The following is a 23,758-nucleotide window of genomic DNA, read 5'->3' as shown; positions in this document are numbered from 1 at the left end:
CAGTTGAATACACAGCAATTCCAGGCTTGATCCCTCACTATCACATCAGGTGTTAACATTAGTTTGCATATCATCAACATACAAAATTTTAGTTTTAACCAAACTTTTAGCTATTGATTGTTATTAAAAAATGACTCAAATTTTGAGTAAAAAAATCCAGAATTCAATTGTCAGTGCAAAACTACATTTTCTGTGGCAGCTGCCGATCTCCACAAGGGCGATAAGGAGAACTCCAAAAGGCAGAGGAAGAGCCCCTTGCTCAGTATCCCTATCATGCAAGCTCATTTTTGTCCTTTGGAATAATGCATTGTATGGCATTTTCTACCTTGTTTGGTATTTAGAGTTGGAATTTATTGCCAGGCTTCCTGGCAGCAAGCTGTGCAGGTTGCAGGCGGAGGCTGATGGAGGTGAGTGAATTAATGTGGTGGCTGTTTGGAATGTCGTCCAGCTGCCAGGGAGAATTATGTTTGTTTGCCTTTGGCACAAGTGTGAAAGGAACAGCCGTAGATTTCAGAAGTGTGAGTCTACATTTTTATATCTCACACTAATGAATACATTTTTTTGTATCCTATACATTTGGGGAAATAGAATTTATTTGTAGATTTTATTTACCACTTGTGTGGTAGAGAAGGAATGTTTCCTCAGAGACCAGAGACTGAACTTGTACTTTAGAAAAGAAAAGGAAAAAGAAAAAAAAGAAAAAAAAATAAAAAGAAAGAAAAAGAAAGAAAAGACCTGACTAAGCCAAAACAATGTCACTAAAAGTTATCCTAATTTCACTATTTTTGCAACTATATCTAAAGTCAGATCATAGATTGGGCAATTTCAGCAAGATTTGAAAATTTCTTCATGTAAGATTATTTTGGTGGTGGAGAAATGTCACTGAAAGACTTCACATTGTATTTGTTTTCTACTGGAAAATTATTTCTTCCAGTCAAACCTTTCCTTTACCTATAACCTGTCAGTTATCCCTACCCCAACCTCCTGTGCTATCAACAGAGGGATGATAATGCTATTTGTAATGTGCTCTGATGTGAAAAGTGCTATGGAAGATTGAATTGTTGTTGCTGATAGGACCAGAAATTTCCCCAACTAGATCTGTCAATAGCTGACACTAAAACAACAAGGTACAAAGTGCATTTGAAGACTGTCAGACACCATTGCCTTTTTGTTTTCTCTAGCAAACTATTCCTTAGATAACTGACTTGACCTAGCATTGCTTAAAAAGATCAAGCGCCCAAAAGATCAAGTGTCTCAGAAAGAAAGAAAAGGCTGGAAAGAATAATATTAGTTACTCCATACTATGTAAAACCTAATGATCTCTTGTCCCAAACTGTCTCTTATACCTCTTCCGTTGGTCTTATTAATAATAGAGAAAGGAAAAAAGCTTTCTAGTTTTGGTACAATAATGAACCAAAAAACAATAATATGCAAAATTATCTATTTTTAATAATTTGCAAAAAGTCACACTATAGGACAGATTAAAAAAAAAGACAATAATGAATACTTATACCTGGTATTTTAGTTTCTATGTACAGCCATGTAACTCACATATATGATCAGGAAAATTGTAATTTCAAATAAAGTTTTGCAATTTAATTTTTAATTATTCTAAATTTATTGTCTATATGTTAATTGATTGTTGTGAAGACTTTATTATGCTATAACATAGTTCAATTATTATTTAAGGAGAAGCAAATACATTTAAGAGAAAATAAATTGTTGAGTAAATATTCCCTAAATCACTGTTTCATTCTAACTATTTCAAGAAAAATATTTGCAATCTTAATCAGAGCCCTTCAAGGAAGCAAAGATGTTTTAAGTGGCATATCCAGCAGAAGAAAGAAAAATAGATGTAAGCTTGCAAACAAGACTATTTTCTGGTAGGATGAAGATGTGAGATGGCACTTTAGAGATGGGATTATGAACAAAGAGGCAGAGACAAGAACAAGGAAGAAGGAAAAGGGGGGACAACAAGAATAAAAAGAACAATAGAAAATAGGGAGTGGAGGGTAAAGAATGTGAGAGAGAAGATTGAAAATAAGAGTCAGTGGGGACAGAGAAAGAGCTTGAGAAGCCAACGGGTGCAGGAGAGAGAGAACTACAAAAAAAATGAGTGTAGGGTGAAAAATCTGCAAAGGGAGGAAAAGAATCTCACATGAGTGCTAAACTTAAGGAAGAATGGCAAATCCCTCTTGGATGAATCAGTGCTTCCCAATTACCCACATGCAACCCCTCTGAGTCACCCTACGTTCGTGGCTGCGCAGCCTCGATGCCAAGACAACTATTTAGAGTTGTGGTCCAGTGTCAGAAGAAAAGATGGCAGTAAAAGTCCTGTGGCAGGGAAGCCTCACTGCTCCCCAGCCAAGCACTCCTGCCGACAGAGCCGGCTGCAGCTGGCCACGGCCGGAGTCACTCGCTGCTCGCTCTGCTCGCTCTGAGCGCCCCAGGAGCCGCGGGGGTGCCGCGGGCAGCCAGGCCTCCACAGCTGCCCCTCTGCTCTGCAAGGCAGGGCCCAGCACCTGAGGCCAGAACCAGATCTGAGGGACAGAGCAGCAGGAGGAGCAGGGAAAAGGAAAACCAAAAGAGGGCAAAAAGAGGAAGAGAGTAAAAGAGGAAAGCAATTAGTGGTCATGGCCTCTTTGCAGCAAGAAATGACTCGTACTACATACATAAGTGATCTCTGAGTGAACTGTGAGTGGGAGAGGCACAGCAAGGAGCCTGCTGTTGATCTCATGAGCTGACTATGAAAGCTCAAGAGTGACACATTTCTGTCTCAAATCCAGCCACTCTTACACATGGAAATACTTCTGCTAGGGCAGTTCAATGGCATATATACATATCAGTTCCTTTCTGATCAGCTTTGACCTTTTCCTGAAGGCAAGCCCGGATTTATCTTTTTTATTTATTTTGCCAACATGGCTGTATTTGTTAGCATAGTAATTAGTTGAGCCGGTAGAGCTCTGGGAATAGACTTCCAGCTGACATGTGCTCCCTCTTCTGGTTGGCATTTGCCTCTACACACTGAGGTGAAAGCAAAGACACATTTGGGTCCTCTAGCTCCTTTAAAAAAAACAGCCTTAAAACACTCTGCTTACTCTATTTTGATATGACTGTGAGATCTCTGCTGCTCACTGTCCTATTGCACCAAAAGGACATGAACTTTGATGCACTTGTGCCTTTCAGACAAATGATTTTACCATCCATGAAGTCCATTCATGGATTTGTTTGTTAGTATTTTTACTGTTTCACTGATACAAGCATGCATTAGTGCCACTGTTTTCTTCCCCACAATGACAGGTCACTCATACTCCCTCACACAGCCATTGCCAGCTGAGCTCTTGAACACAAGGCAACCAAAGTTTAATTTGGGGGGGATCTGATACATGATTAGAGGGGCACTATTGCAGGAAGTCTTGCTGGTCCACTTCATCTGAATACACATAGTGGGAAAACACAATGCTAAAAATATCCTCAGTGAAAGAGCTCAGTCTGAGAATTTCTGTGAAAAGCATTCTCCCCTTCCTTTGCCTGTGGCCTGTTGTGGTGTAAGCATGTGAGCAAGGACCTGCAGGTGGTAATGGAGGGGCTCAGCTCAGAGGGCTGAAACTGCTGCCTGCAGGAATGGGCCTCTCAGGGCTGGTCATTGAACTGAACTCCACAGCCATCAACTCTGCAATTCTAATCCTCTCTCTAACACTGACTCCTGGTCAAAATCAGTTATGATCTTCCTGATTTGCTTCCACATCTACAGAGAGGGAACAGTCCTTGCTTATAATATTTACCAGGCACACTGAAGCAGATCTTCAGCATTTACACCTCATATCATCTGTTCAACTGCCTCTGCTTCACTGGGGACTAGGTCATGCCTCTTTGGTGCTACCACATAAATGTTAAAACTTAACCATCATGTGCTCTTCAAAAAGGGCAGCTCCAATTCCCTGCCTTTTTTTTTTTTTTTTTTTTTTTTTGTGGAAAGTAACTCTTTGAAATATTGTTTCAATAAAAAAGAACAGAATAAATGTTCTTGGCCAGATCTAGGACAGATTGCTGGATAGTATTTAACATTCAGAGTGGAAGTATTACTTTGGCCCTTAGGCAAAATGTACCAGAAACTTGTCTAGGGTCATGCCAACAACAAATGATGAAGAAAGCAAACTTTTAAAAAAAATTTTAAATATAGTCTTTGAGTTTTTTCAAATAGAGAGACTAAATTTGGATGATTGTCTTGGAAATAAACTCAGACAAAATTTAGATTTTTTTCCTGTTCATCAATTTGCTAAGTATTCAAATTTAAAATAATCTATCAATTTCTATTTCATCTTCTAGAATTTGTCTTTACTGGTTTTTAACTGTTTCCTACTGTTTTCACAGGTCAGTGCTTGCAAACAGTAAAGCAAGCACTGTAAAAGCTGAAGAAAGTAGGCACCCACTAATATTTTCAGATCTTTCTCAACTCACAAATAGGCAAAGCTATATTCCATTTGTCCATAAGAATTTCACTCAAACTTTTGGGGATTTCTTTTGGGTTTTTATTGTATGAAACCAATATTCAAATATATATTCAGTTAAGTTATCATCTAATGCTTGCTAGGGTTACATCAAACCTGGAAAAGTTAACTTTTATAGTACAATCCAAATGGAAATGTAATTTGTGTGAGATTTGCTTTACTATCATTGTCTACCACATTACTGCAGAACAAAGCACATTACTAAGACAATATTTGTGGGAGGCTCAAGGTACGCAAAACATTTGTTGATTATGTGATACAGATATATCTCAAATGCATATGCATCTCAAAGTCTTTTTAGCAACACTGTCATTTTTTAAGAAACAAATCAAATAATGCTTAATTTCATTTCAGACAAATGAAATAGAACAGAGCTGATGGGGTTCATACTCATTCAGCATGTCTTTTCTGACCAAAAACCATTCATCTAACTGAATATTTACTCCATTTGATACCTAATTCCTTATAAACCCAAAGAAAAGCTGATACTCCAGAAACATACATCTTAGGCAAATATTTTGTATCTATAACACACAAACAACTCCAGTGACGGGAATTCTTGTGCCACATTATAAAAGCCTGAGATATAAAACCACCAGAGCCTTTTGCTTATATCATTGCTCCCCAAACTCTGCTTTGTGAGTGCTTGCTGGGTAGATTGTAGCCTCTCAGGGAAGAGGTCTGGAGAGCCCTGAGAGCACCATGGCCTGTCACCTGCCTGGAGACCAAACACACCTCATGGGTCCCCTGGCATTCAGTACAGCTCACAGTCAGATGATGGCTCTGCAGATGGAACACTGGGCTAGCAGCACAAGAGGACCAGGACTGCCTACCTCAATCTTAGAATGGAATTTCACTCAAAATGAGGAGGAAGGGCTTCACTTGTTTGTGGACAATAAATAATGTGGTAACAAGGAAATTCATCTTGCCCAGGGCACACACAAGTTTGAATCACTGCTCTCAGATGTGAAGCAGTGTCTGACATGGGGATTCACCACGGCAGGTATATACTTAGCACCAGTTACATGTCTGTTTTCTTTCTCCTTTGCAGACACTCTTGCTTTCAAAACATGCAGAAAAGACTTGATTTCACCCTGCATCAGAATGAAACCAAATGCCAAAACCTCAGAATCTTTCACGAAACAGAATCCTTGTTTCCTGGCCAGCCTTATTATTGAACCTTAATATGATACAACATGTGTGCATATTTGCACACATGGTCCACAGCCCTTACACATGTGTAAATCCTACTGAAGTCATGTATAAAGGATCAGGCTCTAGGGCTGTTATAGAAAAAGTTCATGTTTCACTGACTTTTTGGTATTCTTTGAAGATATTACATTTAGAGTAAATATAGAGAAGTACATGTTATATGCAAGATTTTCAGAGAACATTTAACTTCCACACCAGAAGGTCACATCTAAGGCAATATGGTCTTGGAACAAGTTCAAAGTTGTCACACTTGATAAAAATAGCTTAAAGGGCACAGAACTGTGCTGGAATATGGGAAAAGAGTGGAACATGAGAGGGGGAGTGATTGAAGGCCCCATTACTAATTATGTACATACTTTGTTGCTATTGAAAGCTAGGTTTCCAAGCATGTACATGGTAGTTAAGTTAAATAAAAGTGCAAGCAATTAAAAAAATATAAATGCTTTTGCATTGCTAAATCTAAGGAAAGAACCTTTTACAAATATAATTCTATAGAATAAAGGAAAATAATTTAAAAATAAATGAACAGAAGATAAATGTGTCTAGGTTTTTTTTCTGTTTGTTCTTAGTTTCAAAATTATCTTTATATACTTACATTTTCCCATCACTTATTGGTATTTTCGTAATATTTCATTGAAAATCAAAACATATATTAATTTTCTTAATATAAGAAGCTACATTCACTTTTTTCATATTTCACTTCAAACAGCTGCAATTTTGTTACATTTTTTTCTAACCTCCTGAAAGAGGGACAAATGTACATAACAAATTGAATTTCAGGAAAAGTTGAATCATACTGGAAGATGGGCTGTTATAGCACAATATGTGGTACTTTAGAAATACAAGTTTACATTAACCTGCCTCTTGAGAGACACATCATATTGGCAATAATTAGCCCTTAGGACTGTGCTCTATGTATTGGTTACCTGTTAAACCACAGTCAAATCTCCTGATGATGTTTAAGCCATTCATTTAAGTGAGCCTAAAATAAGGTCCTACAGCCCTTCTGCAAACTGATTCACTTGCACCAAAGTCACACTAAATGGGCATTTTTCCATGACTGGGACACTCAGGAAGTCATGGGGCATGTGTTGTCCTACACAGAAAGCTAAATGATAAAATTTCCAGTCCAATGTTTGATTTATTGTGCTATCATGTTAATTCTGCCCTTGTAAAGAACAAGTCATGCAAAGGAATCTTTTACTTTGCTTTTAACTGATAAATTTGCTATATTTTGCACATACTTTAATGATTGATGGCATGGTGCAATCTTTGTGTCAAAACATGAAAAATGCTAATGTTTAATGATTTTGTAATGCAAGACTCTTGCCTTAGTTCTGCCCAGAATTACTACATGCAGGGCCCACATCCTAATCCTATTTATCTCAGAGAGGTTCTTGATGGAAAGAAAATGAAATTGCTACCTTCCATGCTTGGAAGCAAATTTTTCACTCATCTGTATTCTTCCCTGTAGAGAAACTCAGATACAGGAATTTTTTGACCAGGTTTGGTTTCATAGGACACTTATGTACATTACCATGGAAGATAACGTATTTTATGGCAACAGTCTGCAAAAGGTATGTTCTGTGACAGCAACACTTTTGTTTTGCTATAATAATTAAGTACTTAAGAATTGAAGATATCCCTTCAACCAGAGAAAGACACCTGAAAGTAAGGGTGTCCCATGCCTCCCACAATATAAACAGCTAACAGGACGATTTTATATCTTCGAGGATGAGGAAGTAAATGATCAGAAAAAAGGCCTGAAAGCTGAACTCCAGGAGGTGCACTGGATACACAGAACATTCTATACCTCCCTTTTAAAATGTATAACCATGGGGAAAGGTTATATTATATGGCAGCAGAGAAGCAACAATGTAATTTATGCCGCTCAGTTTAAAAGCATCACATTTTTATACAATAACAAAAAAGTAGAGTCTGAGTCATTAGAAAAATACTTGCACAGCTGGTAAATTGTATTTTTTATGGACCTTATACATGTGATTGTAAGCACTAAGTATACACATTATTAGGGTCAATTTAAATCCAGGCTGATGAAAAATCCAAAGTGTTGGAGGATTTAGAATCTTCCTGTGGATTTTGTTGTAGCCTCCACATCTATGCTTTCATTAAAATAATATCTGTTCTAACTTCCCAGGTTTTAAAAGGAGCATTTACAGCATTAACCAGTGCACTGTCTCACAGACTGTACAGTCAACAGATTGAAACGATACTACCAGGATATGTGGAATAACAGCAATATTTATCCTGTATTTTTATCTTCCTGGAATGGATTGACCACTGATTCAGAAGCAAAGAACTACTGTGATATGCCCTTTGCTTCTCACTCAATTGGAGATAGCAATGTTTTAGTGGTTTTAGTGCTAACCATCTATGAAAGAGCACAAAAGGTGGCAGGCCCCTGGAGAGCAAGAAGATGAGGGTCTGTGTGGCTGTTACAATCCCTCTAAGAGGATCATACTGCTCTGTTCTTTCATCTCTGTAATATGAGAGTGAAACAGTCCATCACAAAGCTGGGGGAAAAAAATCTGCTGTCCATTTTTATTTTGTTTCAGTGTCTGGAAAGAAGTGCTTCATTTCTTACTGCATCTGGACCAAGACAGACCTCCTGGAGGTGCTCCCAGCTCCCTGAAGATACTAGGACATTTTGGGTTAAACTCATGCTCTATTCAGGCTTGAGTTCACCTTTTTTCCCAGTCATATTTACCCACCACATTTCTTTTGGCTGTGTTTTTCTGTGGTCATTAAATCCCTCTCTTTATGTAGTGTACAATTCTGAGAACTGCAACGAACAGGAAGGTTTTTAGTCATCCTGCCAGTTCACATTATTTGCTGCTGGAAAGCCTTTGAGCTGATAGAGATTGGAAGGCACACAATTCTCCATGAGCTAATGCCCACTGCTTTTATCTCAAATGGTTTTAATGGCCATCCAAGTAATGCAAACTGGATTTACATTACTCCAGTCCAATGAGTTGGATCTCATTGAAAAGACTTTGCTACTAACATTTCTTGCAGTGCAGAAAAACTAAAAGCTGCAGTCAGGAATTGAAGTAATGTTTTACAAGATGCTATACAAACCCAGAACAGAGAGATGATCCTTGCCTGAAAAATATGTAACATAAAGGTGTCACTTGGCTTTATGCTTTCCCCAGATGTTGCAGTTGGCATGTGTTTGTTACATGAAAAATGGTTGCACCTAATTACATCCTAAGGTGACAACATGGAGATATGGCTGATGGATGGGGAGCCCAAGGATATAATCATATGACAGTGATCCATCTGACAGGGAAGGTATCAGTTCCCTTGCTCCTAGCTGTTGTCATCCTGATAGACATCCTGGTGAATTTTATAGAAAGGAGATGACAAAATATAGTGAAGGTTTGCAGAGGTGTTTGAAACATGTTGTGTCCATGTATGAATGACTGCTTAGGTGATAAAATGAACAGGATAAAAAACGTGGAGTTGGGATGGTTATTTGCATCCCTGCCAGCACAGAAAGGCCTAAGCATCTCCAAGAGTAAAGCAGGGAGAGTAATGGTAATGTGCTTGAAAGAAGTGCAAAGCATTGAAAATTAAATACTTCATCTCTACCGTGATAACAACTCAACTTCATCTCCATTGTGATAACAACTCCAAAAACTTAATGGAGGGATGCAAAGGGGAGGTTGGTACTTTGTAGAGAAATGGTATGGATTTGCAATTGTCAAGTGCTTTAGAAAGGAAGCTGTTGTACCTCAAGACATGAGCTGATGAGAACATGAACTTTGAATTGCTAATTGATAGCAGCTGTCCCACTTTCAGAAGTTTGCCATTTAGGAAATTTTGGGATGCCTTGACAAATTTTTCCAGCTTACCTAAAAGAAGGATTCATTTCTCAGTATCAAATTTGTGTGTCTGAAAGAAGCAAATACACTCTCCTATGAAACACCACTCTTTCTCCCTTGTCACACATATTTGTTTCTTGTTAAAGACGAAACTGCATGAAACATGAGAGAAAACAGAGGTATGAAGAGAAAACAGTCTAATAGGACTCAGTTTTTCTACGTAATTTGTGATCAGAATTAAAATCAGCAGCTGTGTTCTGTTGCTAAGAGAATATCTTAGAACACTAAATTGTTAGGCCTAATTTCATTTCTAGAAATGTCACATGTTTGTTTGAAAACACAATAAAGGTTACAACAAAACATCTGGATGAAAGAACATGACCCATTTCTGCAAAGCAGGTGATTCATGTAGTGTCAGCTTTCCAATTAAAATCTAAAAACTAATTTTGGGAAGTTCTTTCCATCTTATAGACTTGCTGATATTTGTTCTTAGGCATGACATAAGTATGGAAATCTTGAATAAACTATCTGAAACGCAGTGTCTGGATGTAAGCAAGCTTTATTTTTGCAGCCTGTGTAACAAATGTAAACTACTGATAGACTGTGTATGTTGTTTTTACTTTGTTTCTCACATAGACCTTAAAAATTTCCAGTATCAAGCAAGATTCAGAAAAGAGTGAGAGCCATCACTAATAAAAATGTTTGCATTATCTTATACAATATTGCAATCATCTCTCACTGAAATCATGCTATAAACCTTTGCACACTTTATAAAACAGTCTTTCAAATTTTGGCTACCATTACCTGTGGTAATCAACACTCATCCCATGCTTCCAAGTTTTAGATTATATGGAGAAAATAATAGATGTATATCATGTAATTGAAATGGCATCAAGACCACCACGTCCATCACCTTTGGACAAACGAATGATATTAATCTGAAAAGAACTGTTCTGTGCATTATGACTGCATGATATAAAATGCATAACAAGAAGTATAGCGTGAAGTTCTTTGCATCACCTCAATGCATATGGGATACAGAAGACCAGAAATCAATACTAATTGATTGTGTGTTTCAGAAAAAATGGGCAGACAAAAAACCCCTATGTCCTTGGAATGAAATGCAAGATATGCAATCCTGCCTACCCAGTGAATTTAAGATTGAAGGGAGACTTTCTGCAATTTACAATTCATACTTAAGTTACTGTTGTTAGCAACACTGAATCTAAAATGTGGGCAGGAAATTAGGTGAATGAAAAGAAAAAGGATGAAGAGCAAGCAATTGATAATGGCTGCTGAAACAGCAAGGAGCACTCACTTAAAAGCAAAAATAAATCCAGAGAGTCTCAAAATTTGCAACTGAACCAAAAATGTCTCAAAACTGCTGTGTGATGAATAGACTCTACACCTTGTTTTCAGGGCCAGAGGCAATTCTGAGCAGTCATTCTATCAGAAGTGGGATCTTCACAGAGCTTTTATAGCTATTGATTTTTGGAGGGGAGTGAAACAGCTACATAATTTCCTGACAAAATACATCAGAAATTCAGAAAATTGAATGCTAACATCCATAAGTTCTCAGAGAGAAAAAAATTAGCCTATCTAAAGCCTGCATGTTATATGCTAGGACAAATAGCTAAGAAATCACTAAAAATTCTGGAAATGATAAAAAGTCTCCCTCTTATAAATTATCTGCTTTCCATATTTTCTCTTTAGTTCTTTGTACCTTTCACAGACTGATTTCAATTTTTACAGATTTATTTCAATATTAGGACCCATGTCTACTTATCTATAAAGTCCAAGAAACTCAGGAGATCAGTCCACAAATATTAAAGATTTTATTCACATGGAGCTGTGTCTGCCATTCAGGTTCCAAGGGTGACTTTGCAGAGCTGACACATTTTCTTGGCTTTGCAGTTCTTGTTGCTGTCCGACATGCCTGATATTCATTAATATCAGCTCTGCAACATGTAAATCAAATTTAAGATCATTTTTGTTCACATGATGAAGAAATTTTAGTACAGACTTCAGAATCTGCAAGAATGTTCCTGGTACAGCTGCAGGACAAGCCAAAAAAAGGGCATCACAAAGTGTTACAGTTTCTTGGAAAGATTCACTTTGCCAAAAAAAGAAACTGGATTTTAGCATAGTTCCAGCAAAAAGGTTCCTGAGCTTTGCCATTTTCATCTTCATCCCCTAAAGAGCCAAGAAATTACATAGAAAGAAGCTGTTGGTTACTTTTACACTTTTGATAACATACAAAATTTTTTATTGAGGAACAATTATAATAGCAGTATATGTATAAATATTTAATTGAAATATATTGATAGCATATTTATGCATTTCTTATTTACTGAAAATCATTTATAGGTACAAGTACATATAAAATCATAGACTTGCAATTTTTTGTACATGTAAACATGTAAATACTGGAGAAAAGTGATTATTTAACTCCTGAAAAGCAGGAATATTTTAAAAGACTGTATGCTAGAAGTTGTCATTAGAAATACACATTTTGCATGAACAGTATAGGAACAGTCTAGCAAAACCTATGTGAAACTTTTAGTGCATAAATCTGTTCATACCCAGAGGCGGTAATAAGTTACATGTTTCTCTACATACACAGTTTAAAATTGTCAAACATATATTTCATGTACTGGAACCAGAAATTACATCTTCTTGGCTGACTTTCTGGGATGTATTTCATAATTAGGTGTAGAAGTCAAAGATACCACTTCCTACCCAAAGGACACATAAACCCTTCAAGCATATCAGAACAGGTCAAATATCATTATATACCTTAAAATTTCACTACTGCAAGGTGGGTAACTGGTTTCCTTTGTTACTAATTCAACAAAACCTTGAAAAACAGTTTCCAGTATTAACTTTCCTGATTAGACAGCCATGCTTGCCTCTCATAATGTACCTGAAAATTATACTCCTAGAAGACTAAACTGTACATTTATTTCCAGCCTGTTCCATTCAAGTTTTTTATCTGTCTTTCATTCATTCTGGTGTGTGAATAAAATTCAGGACAATTCATTCTGGAGATGTAATACTGCCTCTTTATTTGAGGTTTAATAATTCCCAAAGAAACCAAATTTATGTACAAAGAATTTATGCACGGCTACATTTTAAAACACCAGTTATTATAGCTAAATCCTTACATTTGAGTGTACTATCACTGTCTGGACCAAACCAATTAGTCTGTCAGTCCCTTGTTCCCCCTTTAGAAGAGGAGATTGGACAGACATTGGCCCTGTTGACTCAGAGTGAACACTCACCCACAGAGGAGACACCAGACGAGACTGCTGAAGCTGGAGATGGGTTAGCATCTCTATCTGCATAAATGTGTCCTGCTCCCCACTGCCCCGAGCATCCTGTCCCCAGACTGCTGCAGGGATTAGCCAAGCTGGGGAAAGCATTTTCCTAAAAAACCAGATGAGGCAGCAATGAGCTGGGATTATATATCAAAAGCTTCCAGAACTTCATGACCTTTGATCACTAAATTAATACTTTTTCTGTTTTACTTAGAGTGAATTGTAACTGTTTCAACAGATCATAGTTACAAATAATAAATTTATTTTGATATTTTTGAATACTAATTTTCCATTTTAAAGGTGCCACAATTAAATCTATTTTTCTTAACAACTGAAAAAAAAATATTGCTTCAAGACTACAGCTGACAGCTCTTACACTATGATTTTCAGAAACAATTTAGGGAACAGAAGAACAAATAAAATTTATCATAGACAATTGTTTGCACCTTAAAATTTAGAATATATCAAAAATCCAGATTACAGTGAAAGCATATGTGCAATTAAAAAAAAAAAAGCTTTTAATATTTTTAAATTTCAAATCTATGTGCATTTCGGTGAACTTGAAAATAACCCCATAGTAACATGGGGGCTATTATAGTAATAAAAGTGTCATGGCAATTTTTGTTTCCCAGTTTCTGAATGCTATATATGATTTAATAATTAGGTAACATGACATCACTAATAACCAATTTATTTCTAATAGTAAAACAGATTGATTTAGATTGGGGTTTTTTTTGTTGCTTTTTTGTAGTTTTTTAATGTTTGAAAAATATTAGAAGATGCATTTTTTTAGTTAATTTAGTTTGAGCTCAGGAAATTCACAGCTCACATCCCTCTGTACATCAGGGATCTTTATAACCTCTCCAGCTACTCTTGTTTCGTGCCACCCATTTATCTCCTTTCCTTCAAAGAGAGGGCAAATATTTATAATACATTATTCTTATATATTACAATATAAACACATTTAGACACATATTTTACATCTATCTATAATATACTACATCATTTACTACAAGAATAATTTGTAGTAAAACAGAAAAAGAACCAACAAGAAATGTTACAAATCAACTAGTCCATGTTTTAGCACCTAGAACAGGAAGGGAGAAAAGGGAGAAGTAATTTTTATTTTCCTCGCAGGTGATTCTGAAATATCTCTATTAGTATTGATAATTTATGATTACAAACTCCTTCACACTGTCAGTTTCATGCAGTCTGGATAGGACACCTCAGTAGGCTCTAAAGAATCATAGGCCAGCAGTTTTCTGCCACATGAATGGACTGAAAGCTTCTGGGACCAGTTGCCCATATCCATGCTGCTTACTTGGAGGCAGTGGAGCAGAAGAGATGTTGACAGCAGATTGCTCAGTAACCTGGTTAAAGTATCCAGTGTTAGCTGAGGGACATAGTAAAGGAGGCTGGGGGACTAAACCCCTTTTTCCAGGTAAAAAAGAAGATCCACACAGGTTGTCTCTCAACCCTTCTTGTCAATGACCTCAGATTGTCTTATGTACTGTAAACTGCCCAGGCCAAACATTTAAAAATCTATTTAGATGTGTATTTTCCTTATTTTTCCCTTTAACTGCAGCCTCAGGTAGCTTACCCTGGTTGATGCCATGCCTGGAGTGCTGTGTTCAGTTCTGAGGTCTCCAGTTGAAGGAAGACAAGGAACTACTAGAGAGTGTCCAGTGGATGCTATGAATTTAATTAGGGGTCTGGAGCAACTCACTGATGAGGAAAGGCTGAGAGAGCTGGGGCTGTTTAGGCTGGAGAAGGAAAGATTGAGAAGGCATCTTATAAATGTCTATCAGTAGCTGAAGGAAGTGAGTCAAGAGGATGGAGCCAGGCACTTCCCAGTGGTGCCAAGCAGTAGGATGAGGGCAACAGGCAGAAAAATGATGCATGGAAAATTCCAACAAAATATGAGGAAGAACTTCACTCTGAGGTTGACAGAGAACCCAGGGAACAGACTGCACAGGAGAGGTTGTGGAGATAGAAAATTTCTTTCTCTGGAGATACAAACTGTCCTTGATGCAATCCTGTGTAGCCTGCTCTAGGTGAACCTGCCTTAGCAGGAGGGTTGGACTGGGTGATCTCCAGAGGTGCCTTCCAAGCCCAACCATTCTGGATCAAGTAGATCTGTAACAGCCACTTAATCATCCTCTACCTTTTCTAGATTTTCTTCATTTTTAATGAACTCTATTTTCCCCCTCCATTTTGTATTTCATTGATCCAAATTCTGTTGCAAAAAACAGGAAATAGCCTATAGCAATAACACTGAAGCCAGAAACACATTGATAGAGTCTTTTATAAAGAAAAAAATGTACTCTGCAGGTAGACATGTTTCCTGAGGACCTCCTTGAAGTGCTGTTTTTTTCATGTCCAGCCAAAAGTGACACTGTTTCGTGCGCACCTTTTCAGTTTCCAGGTAAACTGTAGCTACTTTTGTTAGCTATTCAGGGATTCACAATTGCTCAAGTTATATGGATGAACAAGATTCCCATGCCACTAGATTTGCAATTTTAATTATACCTATCCTGCATGTTTCACTGAAGTGTTGAAATACTGAATAAATTGGACTAGCTCAAGGAGCTGACATTTCTAGGAGACATGCCCTACTACCTGCAAATTCCCCACATATTCATCTCACATCCCTCTGTACATCAGGGACCTTTATAGCCCTCTCCAGCTACTCTTGTTTCATGCCACCCATTTATCTCCTTTCCTTCAAAGATTTATTCCTGTGTGATCCCTTCCATTTTTTCCTATTTTTTTTTCCTACTGTAGGAAATAAATTATTCAGGGTGTCAACATACTTGAACTAGAACTGAGATGGAGGTAGTTATAATGAAATGCTAATAACTGCCAGGAAAATTACAGAGTTGTTCTCAGCTGCTAGGTCTGCCAGGCAGCTGCCAGGAGCACTATGTTTTTCCCTTACTCTTCTTCTTGTTTACTGATTTTTCACCAAAATAGGGCATTGTTCTTCAATTCTGAACTGTCAGAAAACATTCCAGCACTGATTGGAAATGTCATTCAAAGGTAATAACATAATAGACAAAGAAACAGAAGAATGTTTTTCTGTTGAAATAAGGGCTTTTGATGCAGGCTTAGGGTGTGCTTCAACATTACACTTATCAGTTGCTACATCCTTCTGTTGTGTCAATGCAACTCTGTTGGGGGGTATGCTATAAATGAGATTGTTTCCATTAGCACTGATTATTTCTCTGAGCTGGCTTGCAGTGCACACTCCTGAAAAGTGTTACCAGTAAAATTCACATCTCCTACCCCTCTAGCAGAGGGGACAGAAAGGTATAGCAGTTCTGCAAAGGAATTCTTCAAGAACATTAGTCCTACAGAAATTGTTTAGTCAGAAGCACAACATTAATTAAAGATCACTGACACTGTTAAAATTTTCCTGTCTCTCATCTGCCTGCTACCACCTCTTAGCCACAGGTTAACATGCCACAGGTACTGAAGAATGCTTGAACATACACTCAGGTATGAGCTGTGGGAGTGGTGACCACTGTAAGAAGAAAAGCAGTCCAAGCTGCTTTGATTTTTCATGAGGTGAAATACTGACTTGCTGTGATTCATGAGTGAAGAGGGCAGAGCAAGTGAGGCAACGGTGTATGCAAAAGGAGGTTTGATTCATGGTTAGCTGAGGATTCATGTGTTCCAGAGGCACAACAGACAGGTAATCCAGCAGGATTTGGAGCCTCCAGACCTTGATTAGCTCAGCCAAATTTCAATATATGCACTGCAATAGGGGTAGGCTCCTGCCCGAGCATTTGCTGTTTGAGCTTCACATATGCTCCCTCAGATATTGTACAGTGTTGTCTTTTCAGCCATGTAACTACACTCCAGATCAAATTCATGGGATTTCAAATTTCCAGGAGGAATATGTAACTCAAGAGGCACATCCCAGGCTTTCCTTTGAACCACAAATCAGAGGCCTTTGTAAAAGGTTATTAATTATCTACATCAAAGCCATGCCCACAGGCGCTGCTTACTGCACTTTTCCCTGACAACAATGAGCTCAGCTCATTTCCAAATCACCCATATGCCAACATGTCAGCCTGCATTCTACTAACTCACCTTTCCAGGGCGTTTTCTGGGTGCCACAAGCAGCCCCAAAGGGACTTGATCCTGCTAAAGATGGCTCTTCTCTATGATCTAGAGAAGGGAGAAGCACTTTGAGCATGCAGAATATCAAGGGCATTCCTGGGTGTCAGGAACACCTCTCACATCTGAAATGGTGAAATTGAGAACCTAAGCAGAACCTTGTTCTAAACCAAGCCAGAAAATGCACACCTTTATTAAGCAGAGTGGGAACAAGCATTTGCCACCACTGGGGTTTGCCCCACACGGCCATTTGTCAATTATAACAATATGAACCAAACCGTGGAGCTGGGGCTGGTTGAGGCAGGGGCACATGTCGGGCTCACAGAGCTCCAGGCAGAGCCTGCCATGCCCAAGCTCCCCACAGTGGGGCCTCACACACCAGAGGGGTGGCCGGGCCACTCAGCCCTGGGAAACTGTGTCCAGTGCTGTGTGCAGTTCCAGGCCCCTCAGTTCTGGAAGGACATTGAGGTGCTGGAGAGAGTCCGGAGAAAGGCAATGGAGGTGGTGAGGGGTCTGGAGGACAAGTCCTATGAGGAGCAGCTGGCGGAGCTGGGGGTGTTTGGCCTGGAGCAAAGGAGGCTCAGGGATGACCTTATTGCTCTCTACCACTGCCAGAAAGGAGGCTGCAGTCACATGGGAATTGGAACCTCCTCTCAGAAAAAAATGGAGAGAACATGAGGATACAAACTCAAGCTGTGTCAGAGGATGTTCAAGCTGGACGTTAGGAGGACTTTATTCACATGAAGAGTGGGTGATTAGACACCGGAACGGACTTCCTAGGGAAGTGGTGGAGTCATCGTCCCTGGGGGTGTTTAGGTAAGACCGCACGTGGCACTCAGTGCCATGGTATGGTTGACGTGGTGGTCAACCATGGTGCTGTTGGGTCACAGGCTGGACTCGATGACCTCGGAGACTTTCCCAGCCTCGCCGGCTCCGCGTCCCTGTCACTGTCACACTGCCCGCGCGCTCCCGCCGCCTCACGAGGACATCAGGGCAGTCCCGCCCCGCCCCCGCGAGGCACGTGACCTCCACCGCCCTCAGAGCCACCGCCTGGCCCCGCCCCGCGCTCACGCCAAACGCTTCCGGCCGAGGGCCGGCGGAGCAGCGCGCATGCGCCGGGGAACCCGGAAGCGCCCGAGCGGCGGAGCCGGGGCGGGAGGCGCTGCCGGAGGCGCTGCGTGCGCGGCGCTCCCGCGGCCCGGCCGGCCCGCGGTGGGCGCAGAGCCTCGGGGCGCTGTGCAGGGCCAGGTAAAGGGGCCCTGAGAGGGCGTGGGCCCGCGGGAGGGACGTGCGAGGATGTGTCCCGAAGGTACGGGCGCGGAGTTCCCGGGTTTGTGAAGGTATCCGGGTGAAGGCGCGGCGGTGACGGGACGGGGAAGGGTCTCCTCAGGACGGCGGGGTTTGGGAAAGGATGTGGGGAGGGATGGGAGTGATGGCAGACCTTAACGTAACCTCAGCTCGGTTCGTGAAAGATGTTGGGTTCTTGGAGTTCAGGCTGGCACGAAACTGGTAGGGTTGCCTTGTACACTGTACTGAGACCGGTGAGGTGCATCTAAGGCGATATTTTAGTGTGGACTCTTATCTGTTAGGAGTTCCCCTTTTTTGATGTTATCCAAATTTATCCTTTTAATGACTCCAATAAGGAGTTTTCCTGTCACTTAAATGCTGTGTGAAAGCATGGTGGACTGCTCGATAACCTTTTCTGTTTCTTCATTTGTTTGTTTGACTTTTCTTTTGGACAAGGTAGTTAATAGTTCTGATATATATATATATGTGTATATAAATACATATATACACACACAGATATGTGTGTGTGAATATACATATATATTATATGTAACCTGAAAATTCATACATATAAATAGATGTGCTTGCATCTTTCTATACATTTAATCTTTGTATGTAACTGTATGAACCTTTGACTATAAACGATGTTTAGAATTATTTTCATACTTTCAAACAATGGGAGTGTTGCATTATTGAAAATTAGACTGGAGCTATGTAACTGACATCTCAATTTCTTGTCCTTTTCCTAGTGCTTGACCTGTAAAACAGAGATCTTCCAGAATGCTGGAGTCCTATGTAACTCCTATTTTGATGAGTTATGTGAATCGCTACATAAAGAACTTGAAGCCTTCAGATCTGCAGTTGTCACTCTGGGGAGGAGACGTTGTGCTCAGTAAACTTGAATTAAAGTTGGATGTACTTGAACAGGTATCTTATGTTTAGAGCAGTTACAGTCCATGTCTTTGATTTAAAATAAGTTGTCTGAATTATTTTAGATTGGTCTGCACAGCTAAGTAGTAACTTAGTGCTTGCTGGTTTTCTTCTTATGCAAGTATTTTTCCCCCCCTGCACTTAGTTATTCTTGCTTTAATTTCATGCCATTTGTTTAGCAGTGACTGGTAATTCCTTGCACATTCTGTAAGTTATGGAGTGTGAAGAGAGGCTTTTTTTGTGGACATGTTTCTTCTTTCAGTAACTATTGTTTTACAGTAGGAGCATTAATTGAATTGCTTTTCCAGTCATATTTACAAATTACTTTTAGTGACTAAGTTGAAAGGTCACCAAGTAAAGTGGGGTCTCTTTTTAATTATGCATATTAAACCCATTTGTGCCTTGTATTGTTTTCCAACTTCAGATTTCATTATTCCAGTTGTATCTAAACTTGAGTAATTGAGGAATATATTTGATCATCTGGTTTCTTTGGATTAAATCAAAGACACAGTAAAACTTAGCCTTAGAAAAACAAGCTTGACCAAGTAAAACACTAGATACAGAATTTGGAGCCTGCTGTGAATATGCAGGTAAAGCCTTAGCATAGGGATGGTTTCCTTTCATGCTTATCTGGGTTGACAGCTCGAGTGTGTGAGACTGATAAAGCTTCTTTCTGTTGTGCATGGAGTAGCTGGGCTCAGCTGGGTGTCTGTGGCCAGATGTAGTCCAAGCAAGTGAAGGTGCTGAGAGAAATGCAGCAAAGAATGGGAAATTTAGTAAATACATCCCTTGAAAGAAGAATAAAATATACAGGGAATGTGTTTTTAATGTTGACTAAAATAAGATGAGACAAGATAGGGCAAGAATTATTTGGATCTGACAAGAAGCAATTGAATAAATTGCATGTTGGGAGGCTTAGATTAGACTTAAATGAAAATCTCATTTATGTGTCTGATGATGAGGCATTGAAATAGGCTGGGGTGACTGCATGTCTCTGTTAAAAAAGGGAATACCTTTTAAAATGTGAAAAATATACGTATGGTTAATTAAGAATCTCTGCACCTGTTTTGGAAGAAGAGAATCTTACAAGAGATTTTGCTCTTGTTTTCTGTGCTTTTTAAAGAACCTTACTTGTGTTCCTTCAAGTGTTTCATAGCCTCTGTATTTTCTCTCAAGTCTATTACTGGGTACACACAAGTACAATAAAAGTCCACAGAGCTGATTTTCTGTAGGATGTGTTCCCCCGTGAGCCTTTTGAAATGTATATGTACAAAGAAGGGTTCATCAGAAAGGATTTCTGGAGGTCATCTAGTCCAACCTGTTTTGAGCAGGGCTGTTGCCAGCATTATGTCAGAAGTGATGTGTTTTTCTTCAGCTGGGTCTTGAACTCTGTCTTGTGAGAAGCTCCTCTCTGAGTAAACTGTTTCAGCGCTCTGCTGTATGGAGAGAAAGTTTGTCCTAATAACAAATGACTTGGGATGGATATATCAAACTTGCTATCAAACTTATTACCTGTCACTATAAGAATTTTCCTGCTGTCATTGGTGGTGTTCCCTTTCCAATAGTTGCAGTTTGCTTGTAGGTGATCCCTTGCTTCATCTTTGTCTGCCTATGAACTAGCTTCCTAAATATCCAGCTCAACCTGATAATGTTATGGCTCTTGTGGCAAATACTGCCATATGTACCCATGGTCATTTGGGTATAGTCATGGGAATGTGAGTATGTGATGGATGCAAAATTTAGCTCAGATTCATTGTTTTTATGTTATTTGGCTGGGTGCTTGTAAAATGTCACTATCTTCATTTGCCTCTTACTATTCTTTGGAACTTGTCTGGACCCACAGATGAGAGTGGGTCCAGTGGGTATTTAGAGTGTCTTCCTCTTTTTTTTTGTGGAGGGGATGCTGTTTATTATGCTGTTTATTTCTGCTCAGCAAAACTCTTCAAGTAAACACTATATAGTAATGCAAAGTATCCAAGCCATTGCAGCTGTCAGGAGCTTCCTTGAAAAGCTGGTCTTTAAAAATGACCAGTCTGTATCATTTTAGTTGGGTTCTCTCCCTGGATGGATTCATGATACCCAAAACTAGTTCCCTTAACTGCTCTGCTCCTGTTCTGTCCTGGGTTACAATGCCCAGCCTGGTTCCCTGCTCTTTATCTGACATGAACACAGGTTTAATTTCACACTTCAGGTTCTTGGATACAAATCCATTTATCCTGGATGTATTTGTCTAGAGCCTTAATCATTTTCAGAGAATTCCATCTTCTGTGGAGTTGTACATGGTTTTTTGGAGTGTTAACATTGGTGCCAAACTACCTGGACAAAGCACTTTATAACAGATTTGGTAACAAGTGCGTGCTTCCTGCTCCATAGACTTCAGCTGATGTTAGTGTTCCCATGTCATGTTGTGCTATTCTGAGCCACCCAACAGAATCCCAAAGGACAGATAAGAACAAAGCATAAACTGCTGTTTGTCTCATAGAATGTTATAGAATATTTTAATTTCTTTTTGTGACCAAGTTGGAGCTAATACCTCTTGAGATCAGATGAATTACAGTTGTTGACAGAAAATTTACCAAATGTGAAGAGGATACTCCAGTATCTGAAAATACGTTACCTGTCTTTTACATATGTTTACAAAGCATAAACTGCTGTTAGTCTTATAGAATATTAAAGAATATTTTAATTTCTTTTTGTGACCAAGTTGGAGCCAATACCTCTTGAGCTCAGATGAATTACAGTTGTTTCAGAAAATTTACCAAATGTAAAGAGAATACTCCAGTATCTGAAAATACTTTACCTGTCTTTTACATATGTTTATGAAGCTTTATGCTTTCATTAAACTAAGCTGAATGCCTTTGTAATAACTCTTAGGGTCTGTCCTTCTCTCTGTCCCCCTTTTTTTGTACAAACCAGTTCTGTAGTGGAAGTCAAGTACTAGTTTGTACTCAGCTTGAATCTTCTAGGTACAGTGTAGCTTTTGTATATAATTGTGTCACTCTGAATAGCCAGTTGATTTTATAGTAATTGTCTTTAGTTGAAGATTAAATCTAATAAAATTTTGATTTTTTTTTCCTATCCTGAATGATTCAATTACTAGAAGACTAAACATTCCAAGAAATTTTCCATCTGTACGTAATATGCATACTGTACAAAAACTACATCAAGAAAGTAATTTGTAATAAAATTTTGAAACAAATACTTTAAATATAATTGTTTGGAAAAGTGTTTTAAGCATTTTTGTCAAGTTTTGTGTGAAGTCCCTGTAGTACCAGAGGTAACAGAACTACCTCTGAACTTGTAGAGGTAGGTAAGTAGGTTGTGTGTAGTGTATCTGTTGACACAGTGGTGCCAAAAAAGATGACATACATCATGATTCTTCTTGCTGCTTGTGTATATGCCCATAATTAGTTTTTAGCTGTTTTGCAAATGCAGAAGGGAAGGATTAAGTAGTCTTTGAAAGACAAAGGATACCTTGATCTAAAAAGAATTTGTATAGAAAGAAACATGAAAAATTCTAATGTACTTAAAATAGTTTTTGGGAATAGTCAATGGGAACATTGAAATATCCTTATTTTAAGTGTCTTTTATATGCCAATGGTTACTTGTGAAATACAGCCTTGACTGTGAAGAAAAGGTATTTGAGTTAACACTGATGTGGAGAACGAGTACTTGCCTATCATCCCAACTTTTAGAACAGTCTTGTGTTTTAGAGCAAGGGGAGAGTTTAGGCAAAGGGGAATTATGATCATCTAGTCTGCAGTCTTACATGTTAGTCAGTTATTTATGGGTCAGGCCCAGAAGTTTGGTTTTAGTGATATATATTTTTCTGTGAAGGATTTATATGATTAAATGGAAAATCTAAAATGCAGCGTTTTATCAGTTGTGGGTCTAGAAGAAATATTAAGAATTTCAAGCAATACTTAATGAAAAGAGAAAGATTGCATAGGAAACAGGGAGGAATAAAAATGTTCTGTGTTATGTTGTGTTATGAACATGTTGCTTAATTTGGCACATATTTGTATTGTCTACTGAAGAGTACAACAAAGAGTTCTCTACATTGCTTTATTCTAATTGCCCTGGCTGTAACCAGGACAATATGTTTCCTTACTGACAGATAACATTTGTATCTAAATTTCTTTTGAAAGAGAACTACTTTCTAAATATGTTGTGCATTTTCTTTTATCACCTTTATTTTGAAATAATTCCTACTTCTGTTTCTTTCAATATCTTGTGGTTAACTAGACAAAAGGGAGAATGTTAAATCCACCCAGCAACTGGTGGAAAAGCAGCTATTCTAGAATGTCTTTTGAAGTAAAGACAAGCCAGAATCTAAACAGACATTGTGGTATTGATGAATGACAAAAACTTACACATTGACAAGTCCAGAATGGGACTTTATTTCTATTACTGTTAACAGTGGTAGTTTGCTGCCTTGATCTCTGAAAGCATTGTCTCTTATGTTGTAATGTCTTTTTAGATTGCATGTTTTTGATAATTTATTTCTGTGCCACACTTCCTGTGTTTCCCCAGT

The 23,758-nt window shown here is 38.7% G+C and overlaps 1 protein-coding gene across 17 annotated transcripts in view; it reads left to right on the top strand.

Moving 5' to 3' along the window:
• The first annotated feature begins 18,116 nt into the window (after positions 1-18,116).
• VPS13B (vacuolar protein sorting 13 homolog B) overlaps positions 18,117-23,758 on the top strand; it is a 434,621-nt gene continuing 428,979 nt past the window's right edge. For 9 of the 17 annotated variants that reach the window (XM_071421513.1, XM_071421514.1, XM_071421515.1 and 6 more), the window contains exons 1-2: positions 18,121-18,316; positions 19,044-19,221. In XM_071421513.1, the coding sequence (XP_071277614.1) occupies positions 19,075-19,221 (147 nt within the window). In that variant the 5' untranslated portion in view covers positions 18,121-18,316; positions 19,044-19,074. Of the gene's footprint in view, positions 18,348-19,043; positions 19,222-23,758 lie in introns of all 17 variants that reach the window. The other 8 variants (XM_071421523.1, XM_071421524.1, XM_071421525.1 and 5 more) reach the window with 5 other exon arrangements.

This window comes from Agelaius tricolor, unplaced genomic scaffold, assembly GCF_023055355.1.
Source record: "Agelaius tricolor isolate 1412-34295 unplaced genomic scaffold, bAgeTri1.0.p SCAF_2, whole genome shotgun sequence".
Classification (NCBI taxonomy): Eukaryota; Metazoa; Chordata; class Aves; order Passeriformes; family Icteridae; genus Agelaius; species Agelaius tricolor.
Note: the sequence above shows the minus strand (reverse complement) of the source record. Positions and strands in the feature narration are given on the sequence as shown.